General features: G+C 34.9%; 3 protein-coding genes across 3 annotated transcripts; 2 read left to right on the top strand and 1 right to left on the bottom strand.

Annotated features, from left to right (window-relative positions):
• Positions 1–338: 338 nt before the first annotated feature.
• On the top strand, positions 339–3103 carry LOC110785421 (putative receptor protein kinase ZmPK1). Its single transcript, XM_021989862.2, has one exon. It carries the CDS (start codon positions 494–496, stop codon positions 2873–2875), a length of 2382 nt encoding a protein of 793 aa, XP_021845554.1. The 5' UTR covers positions 339–493; the 3' UTR covers positions 2876–3103.
• A 118-nt stretch (positions 3104–3221) lies between these two features.
• Positions 3222–5351, top strand: LOC130469828 (uncharacterized). The gene is made up of 4 exons (XM_056839334.1): positions 3222–3491; positions 3616–3745; positions 4358–4443; positions 4718–5351. The coding sequence occupies exons 3-4, from the start codon at positions 4370–4372 to the stop codon at positions 5334–5336; spliced, it is 693 nt and encodes a 230-aa protein (XP_056695312.1). The 5' UTR covers positions 3222–3491; positions 3616–3745; positions 4358–4369; the 3' UTR covers positions 5337–5351.
• A 930-nt stretch (positions 5352–6281) lies between these two features.
• Positions 6282–8630, bottom strand: LOC110801893 (protein FAR1-RELATED SEQUENCE 5-like). The gene is made up of 2 exons (XM_056838879.1): positions 8624–8630; positions 6282–7501 (listed from the first exon to the last, which is right to left on the bottom strand). The coding sequence occupies exons 1-2, from the start codon at positions 8628–8630 to the stop codon at positions 6282–6284; spliced, it is 1227 nt and encodes a 408-aa protein (XP_056694857.1).
• Positions 8631–8874: the final 244 nt, after the last annotated feature.

An 8874-nucleotide genomic window follows, 5' to 3' on the forward strand; every position in this document is an offset into this window, starting at 1 on the left:
AAAATTGACCTTTTATATTCTGTATGGAGAAAATATTTTCTGCATTTAGAAACTATGTAATAAGTCGTAAATTTTAATTACAGCATTACCTAATCCTTAAATAGTCATTGACATTAACCAATTAAAATTCTAACCACCGTTAATATACAACTTAGATAGTGGATAAAGATGAAAAAGTATAAAATAATATGTCATTTCGTAAAAATAACACCATTAAGTTATTTTATCACAATAACATGTTCCTTTACCTATACACCTGTATGTATCATTGTACATTTGTACTACAATATTTTAGTGCAGAGTGAGCATTTTCATCCTTAGCCGCCCTTGACCAAAAAGACACAGTTTGATACATTTCTCCTTTGACACTCTCGTCAAAAGGAGCAGAAAAGAAAGTCAAACATGGGTGCTGTTTGGCTGGTTATAATACATAAAAAAAAAAACCCAATAATGGGAAGCAGAAAAAAGTATTCACCAAAATCTGTTGAATCCAATGAAAAACCAAACAACTTTCTTCCATTTTCTCTTTGTTTTCAGCTCTTTAGCAACTACCGTTTTAGCCAAAAATATACTGTCAAGAGACACTTCTTTAACTGTCAGAGATGACGATCTCCTCATTTCCCCTGACAGAACCTTCAGTTGCGGATTCACTAACTTCCGTACCAATGCGTATTACTTCTCAATTTGGTTCACCAATTCGAAAGAAAGAACTGTTGTTTGGGTAGCGAACCGAGACAAGCCGGTGAACCGCCATGGCACACGGCTAACACTCAGGAAAAATGGTGTCATGGTGTTGACAGATTATGATGGTTCAACAGCTTGGGAAACAAATACAACATCTACAAATGCTGAAAGAGCTGAGCTTCTCAACACAGGGAACCTTGTTCTGAAGGACAATGCTGGTAATATTCTTTGGCAAAGCTTTGATTTTCCTACTGATACTTTGCTTCCGAGTCAACGGTTTACAAAGAACAAAAGATTGTTATCTAGAATTGGTCCTCAGATGTTTGGTTCTGGGTTTTTTAGTTTCTTTTTTGATAATGATAATGTTCTTAGAATGATTTATGACGGTCCTGAAATTTCCAGTATTTATTGGCCAAATATTGCTGTTGATATATTTCAAAATGGTAGGACAAGTTACAACAGTAGTAGAATTGGTATGCTTGATGATATGGGAACCTTTTCTGCAAGTGATCAGCTAAAGTTTAGTGCTTTAGATGTAGGTTTTGGGATCAAAAGACGGTTAACTATGGATTTTGATGGGAATCTGAGGATTTATAGCTTGAATAAATTGTCTGGATTATGGAACATAACATGGACAGCAGTTGCAAAACCCTGTGATATCCATGGTCTTTGTGGTAGAAATGGGATTTGTGAATATACACCTGAACCAAAATGTAGTTGTCCTCCTAGCTATGAGCCAACTGATATAAGTGATTGGAGCAAAGGTTGCAGGCCGAGATTTCATAGAAGTTGCTCAGATTCCGAGTTTATTGAGATGTCCCATGTTGATTACTACGGGTATGATCTCAATTCCACCACCCCTGCCTCGTATGATGACTGTAGGGAAATTTGCTTGGGAGATTGCCGTTGTCAAGCATTTAATTATAGATTAACTGGTGAAGGAATGTGCTTCACAAAAAGTGCCCTTTTTAATGGTGTTAAGTCTGTTAGTTTCCCAGCAAGCATGTATCTTCGAGTACCAACAAGTCCACAGACACTGAAACCTTCAGTTCTTAATGTGACTCGCCTTGAATGTGGCGGTGAACAAGGTAAAATAGTGGTATTGCCAAATACATATGACAGTAGTAATCAAAGATTCAAGTGGGTTTATCTGTACTCATTCGCTATTGTCATTGGTACAGTTGAAGTAATCCTTTTAATAGCAGGCTGGTGGTTTCTTTTTGGGAAGCATAGTCTTTCAGGTTCATTGGAAGATGGATATCGTGCCATTTCGAATCAGTTTAGGAGCTTTAGCTATAATGAGCTCAAGACTGCAACTAGAAATTTCAAGGAAGTTCTAGGAAGGGGAGGGTTTGGTGCTGTTTACAAGGGTGTTCTGGCAGACGAGAGAGAAATTGCTGTGAAGAAACTAGAAAATGTTGTCCAAGGAGAGGAAGAATTTTGGGCAGAAGTGAGTACAATTGGTAAAATCAATCATATGAACCTTGCAAGAATGTGGGGTTTTTGTTCCGGAAGGAAGCATAAGCTTTTGGTTTACGAGCTTGTAGAAAATGGGTCATTGGACAGACACTTGTTCTCAACCAAAACCGTTCTTGGATGGAAAGAAAGGTTTAAAGTTGCAATAGGTACGGCTAAAGGCTTAGCTTACCTGCACCATGAGTGCCTAGAATGGGTTATTCATTGTGATGTGAAACCTGAAAATATACTCTTGGATGGAGATTTTGAGCCAAAAATTTCAGACTTTGGGCTAGCAAAATTATGTCAAAGAGGGGGTCATGGTTCATCAGAGTTGACTAGGATTAGAGGCACAAAAGGTTATATGGCTCCAGAATGGGCAATAAACCTACCCATCACTGCAAAAGTTGATGTGTATAGCTATGGAGTTGTTATCCTAGAGCTTATAAAGGGAATTCGACTGTCAAGTTGGGTGGTAGATGATCAAAATAGCTCAGAAGAAATACCAGAACTGGTTAGATTTGTGAGATTGGCTAAAAGGAAAATACAGAATGGAGAAGATTCATGGGTAGAAGACTTGGTAGATCCAAGATTGGAAGGGAAGTTCAGCAGGAATCAAGCTGCTATGATGATTGAAGTTGGACTTTCTTGCTTGGATGATGATAGAAATAAAAGGCCAACCATGGAATCAGTTGCACAAGCTCTTGCAGAATGTGAAGACGAAATACTCATGTAAATTCAGCATACCTTGTATGTAGGGGTGTGCAAAAATTGGTCCGGACCGAAAAATAGACCGGACCAGACCGACCCAGACCGGACCGGACCGGACCGAAGGCAATCAGTCCGGTCTTCGGGTCGAGAAATGTCAATTTCCGGTCTTCGGTCTGGTCCGGTCAAAACCCCGATTTTGGACCGGACCGATTTTTCCTTGATAAAATAAAATATATTCTATTTAAAAATGTAATTCTCTCCTTTAATATGTTGTAAAATATATATATATATATATATATATATATATATAATGAGAAGGGAGCTTAAAATGAGAAGAATGAGAAGCAATCGTGTGCGTTCATCGTGATTAAATCTAACCGCTGAAAACAAATCAATCGCGGTTTACTAATGGCATTTTCGTAAATATGAAAAAAATCAAATGAGCAAACTTCTTTCCTCATTTTCGCGTTTTACTTTTCTCTCTCCTCATTTCCAGAACTCACGTTTTCTCTCTTCATTTTCTCTCTCCTCCATTTTCACTCGCCACCGTGTTCTCCTTCGTCACTTGCTACAACCGTCGCGCCGCCACCATCTCCAAATTTGTGACATTATCAACGCGTTGTCTTCTCTTCTTCAAATTTGTGAGTTTTTTTTGTTTTTTTTGTAAATGTTAGGGTTTGCATTGATGATTTATTAATTTCGTTTTTAATTTTTCTCATTTGAAAAGTAGTTAACATCAATTTTATTCTTGTTTTATGTGATTAGGTAGTAATTGAGGAAATTGCGAACAATTTTTGGCGAAATTCACTGCTCCGACAACTCTTCGCCGACGGTCACCACTCCGGCGACTTTTAACTCATCGCCGATCGTCTCAATATCTTCGTCCTCTTCTTTAGTGAGTGATTTTGGTGTTTTCAATTTTTAGGGTTATGTAATGTGTAATTGTAGTTGATTTTTGTTGTTTGAAGTGAAATTGTGTAGATCTAATTTGACATAGCATTTAGTTTTTTTGTTTTTCGTGAATTATTTTTTTATTTTTAGTTTTATTTTTTAATAAATTTAGGTCATATTTAAATAAGCAATTACTATTTTGTGAAATTGAGCAAATAATTGAGCAATTACTATTTAAAATTAGCCATTTATATTTATTTTTGCTCATTTTTCTGGTTTTGGAAAATGTGTTCATTTATGAAAATGATCATTTTTCATATTGTTCTGAAAATCATGCTCGTTTATTTTGTTTTATAATTTGCTCATTTAATTTGTCTGGAAAAGTGCTCATTCTTGAAAATCTTGCTCATTTTATTAATGTTTGAATTGAAACATTTGCTCATTGTTTGTAAATGAGTAAAAATTATTGTTTCGGATTTTAGAAATTTGTTCATTTATTTAAAATGAGCAAATAAATAACTACTCATTTGCTTCCATTTTGCTCATTTCTGAATCAACAACTATGCCTACTCTAAAATTCCATTTTATTGACTTTTTTTGATATTTTTTTTAACAGTATACATGTAAAATGGCTGATAACACTTCAACACCGAAGTTGCCTAAAGATGAAAATGTCACTGCTTCAAAAGCTGCTAAACCGAGGTACTAAACTTTTCATTCTCTGCATTTTGAGACAATGAGCAACATAACTTATACGAGAAACTTTCTTCTTCTATTAAAATTTGCTCATTTGACCAAATGAGCAAAATTATATTTTCCAGGCAGTTACTGCTTGTTGCAAAATTTGCTCATTTGTCCAAATGAGCAAAATTACATATTCTTGGCAGTTACTGCTTCTGCCAAAGTTTGCTCATTTGACCAAATGAGCAAAATTTAATAATTGATTATGAATGTGTTTTTTTTAATTTTAATGTAGCTTGCGAACAGTATCGTTCAAACATATTGCAAGGAAACCTACAATACCTATAAAGAAAGAACTACCCAAGTTGTTGACAAGGATGTCCCCGAATAGTATTGCTCAACTGAACAAGACGATTTCTGCTTCTCAACGAAGTGCAATCGAGAATGTAGGCTTTGGGGACCTTTTATCTTTGAAAATCTCCAAACTGCCACTACATCTAGGTTTGTTTCTTGTGGAGAGTTTTGATGCTAATACGTGTTGTTTAAGAATTCACGGAAATGAATTCTTCATCACTGAGAAGGACGTGCACGAGGTGTTGGGGCTTCCTCTAGGTGTTGAAGAGATCAACTTGGATAATGATTGTAAGGACGTAGAAATCTTGGATTGTTGGAAGAAACAATTCAAGAAGTTCATGAAGGAGAAAGCAGCGAAAAAAGCAAAAAAAGTTAAGGCAGTTAAAGGTGAAAATGTGAAGGTGAAGGAGACTTTCACTCAACTGATTCCTGTTGGGGTTCTTACTGATCATTTGAAGTCAAGTAAAGCATCTTCGGATATGTGGTTGAGGAATTACGTAGTTCTTGTTACTTCGACTCTTATTCATGGAGGACAGAACCAATTTATTTTACTCATTTAGACAAATGAGTAAATGAATTTTGCTCATTTGCAGAAATTAAAGTTTCTGATTTTAAATGAGTAAATTTATTTTGCTCATTTGTCTAAATGAGTAAATTTATTTTGCTCATTTGTCTAAATGAGTAAATTTATTTTACTCATTTAAACAAATGAGTAAATGAATTTTGCTCATTTGCAGAAATTAAAGTTTCTGATTATGAATGAGTAAATATATTTTGCTCATTTGTTTAAATGAGTAAATTTATTGAGATGAATGCAATTCCAAAACCCCAAATCAAACCAAATTTGAATTACACAAAATGCAAACATCATCTGAACAATAAAAAAACAACACCCCAATTATAGAAAAGGAGCAAGAATAATTAATGAAAAAAACAAAAGTTGTACCTAATTAATCAAAAAAGGCACAGAAAAAATCAGAAACCCACAAATCTAATAAGGCAAGATTCAAGAAGACAGGATACAAGAAGACTTCAAAAAAGTGAATGCAGGACGTAACTGATCTGGAAAGAGCATTCTCAGCAACTTAATCTTAAGCTAGACTTCAAGTAAACACCATACATCACAACTTAACTGGTGAAAGGTGCCAAAAAAAACAGATTGACAGAAAGTAAATAAGCAGAAATGATATCAAATTTTTGATGAGATTAAATTAGATTAACAAAATAACAAAATTTGACATCAATGCATATTAATAAAGAGAGAAAATGCTGCCATACCTGAGATCTCTAAAGTAGCATGGTATCCAATGTTCTCTTATTGAAAACATATGTTGGAACCAACCATTCTCCACAAGGTTATATTGAACCATAAGCGAGTTCCAAGTAGCTTCAAATTCCTCGGATTCTTGTTCCATGTCCCACACACACTCATTTAACAACTTAAGAAAATCTTCATCTTGTTTGAGCTCAGGGCCTACTTTTTCAGGAACTTTTTTCATTATATGTCACAAACAAAGTCGGTGGCGAGTGTTAACAAACACCTCATTTATGGCAACTTTCATTGCCGGATCTTGATCGGTTATCAAATATCTAGGCTCACAATTTCCCATAGCATTAAGGAAAGTCCTAAAAAGCCATTCAAATGATTGAGCATCTTCTTTAGAAAGTAAACCAACCCCAAATGTTATGCAAGACTTATGATGGTCTACTCCGGTGAAAGGAGCTAAAACCATTGAGTATGTGTTGGAGTCGTAGGTGCAATCAAAGGATATCATCTCTCCAAACAATGAATAATTTTTACGGCTAGTTGCATCCGCCCAAAACAGATGGGAAACATGATCATGTTCATCTAGGGCATAATCAAAGTAGAACCCATTGAAAACATCTCTTTTTCGTATAAAATTCTCAATTAACATCTTAGCATCATCACCCTTGATGTGCTCCTTCAAATCTCTATGAAATTTCATAAAGTCTTTCATTGTGGCTCCAACATTGTCGTAACTACCTACATTTTCCTTAAATAGCCGAAAAGATTTCGTTGGTCCAATGTTCATTCTTGTATTATTATTCACAAAATTCTTGTGAACCATCGTCATTTTCCTTGAACTTCTCAAATATGGCATGGATGTAGGAGAGGCTAGGCAATGGTTATGAGGCTCAAAAAATTTGGTAACTTTGTATTCTCCATCTTCATTGATAAGATTCCAAATGATTCTAGCCTTGCAACCAACTCGCTTTGAGTTTCTTTTACGGCGTCGCTTCCCTTTTTCATCATAATTACCTTCGGATTCTAAGATACCTTCTCTACTACAAAGATAATACTTTTGAATGATACCTTTGCTATTCTTGTATACCGTAGCTGAACGAACGTCAAAACCACATATTACAGCATACTCCTTATAAAATTCGATAGCCTTTTCTAAAGTTTTGAATACCATTCCTTCACGTGGTTTCTTATCTTCAACACAATATGGAATCCATTCCCTAGTTCCATCTTGAGTCAGATATGTTTCTGCTCTAGGACTTCGAATATATTCGATTGGTGTAGGTTGTTCTGTAGGCACTGTAGAGACTGGTGTAGGCGCCGTAGGTACTGTTCTATGCTCCATAGGTTCTGTTGTAGACTCCATAGGGACTATCGTAGGCACTGTAGATACTCTTGTAGGATTTGCAGGCCCCTCCTTTGCAGGCTCTGTAGACTCTATTGTAAGAACTGCAGTAGGAACTGAAATAGGCAATGCACAAACCAAAAATAATTACATATATTAAATGAAAGCAGTAACAATCAGATTCAAGCAAAACAAAATTAATTTGCTCATTTGATCAAATGAGCAAAATTAATTTGCTCATTTGACCAAATGAGCAAAATTTAATATTCCAGGCAGTTAATGCTTGTGCCAAAATTTGCTCATTTGACCAAATGAGTCAAATTAATTTGCTCATTTGATCAAATGAGCAAAATTAAAATGAGCAAAATTAAAATTAAAATTAAAATGACCAAATGAGCAAAATTAAAATTTGCTCATTTGACCAAATGAGCAAATTTACATATTTCAGGCTTTTACTGCTTGTGGCAAAGTTAGCTCATTTGACCAAATGAGCAAAATTTAATATTCCAGGCAGTTACTGCTTGTGCCAAAATTTGCTCATTTGACCAAATGAGCAAAATAATTTCTTCCACACATTTACTGATTTTGTCCATATTTGCTCATTTGAACAAATGAGCAAATAATTTCCAAAAAATCAGTTCTGTAATTTTGCTCATCCTCAAAAATTAGCATAAATGAGTAAAATTGATTCACACCCTAAATAGCTGTAACAACTTTGCTCATTTTCTCAATTGGGGATTCACACCCTAAACAGTTGAAACAATTTTGCTCATTTGGTCAATTGGTTCACATCCTAACAGTTGCAACAATTTTGCTCATTTGCTCAATTGGTTCACACCCTAAACAGTTGCAACAATTTTGCTCATTTGCTCAATTTATTATCAGTTGCAATCTCTTTTTTGTTTCTTCAAAAACCGAACAGCAGGGACTTTAAACCCCCCCTAAAACTCAACATGAATAATTAAAAATTTATGCAATTTACTTACTAATTTTCGCAATTTTCATTCGAAATTACTAATCAACTCTATTCACTATAAATGAATTATTGTTTCATTAATTTTAATATTTTCGCAATTAAAAACAGGGGTTTACTCTCCCTTTCGATCTCATGAACAACCAAAGACACAATCAAAATTTATGCAAAATTCATTCAAAATTAACGCAATTTTCAATCAAAAATATCAATCAATTCAATTTCTCAATCAATTTGTAATTTGTTCAATAATTAAAAAAAGTACCTTCCATTATGGACGAATTTCTTTTAGGAGAAGCAGAAATTGAATAGCTTAGCAAGAAGGATGATAAAATCGAGTTGGAAGAATTAATTCTTGGTTTCAGCCATGGACGAATTTCTCGTGATTTCTTTAATTCTTGTTTCTTGGATTTCGTAGGTTTTCGCCATTGAAGGATTTTAGAAAGAAGAAAGAGAATGTCGGGGTTTTGGGGGAAATAATGTGGCGTTGTTTTGGTTGTTGGGGATTTGTCGCGT

The sequence above is a fragment of the Spinacia oleracea genome, chromosome 3, assembly GCF_020520425.1.
Source record: "Spinacia oleracea cultivar Varoflay chromosome 3, BTI_SOV_V1, whole genome shotgun sequence".
NCBI lineage: Eukaryota > Viridiplantae > Streptophyta > Magnoliopsida > Caryophyllales > Amaranthaceae > Spinacia > Spinacia oleracea.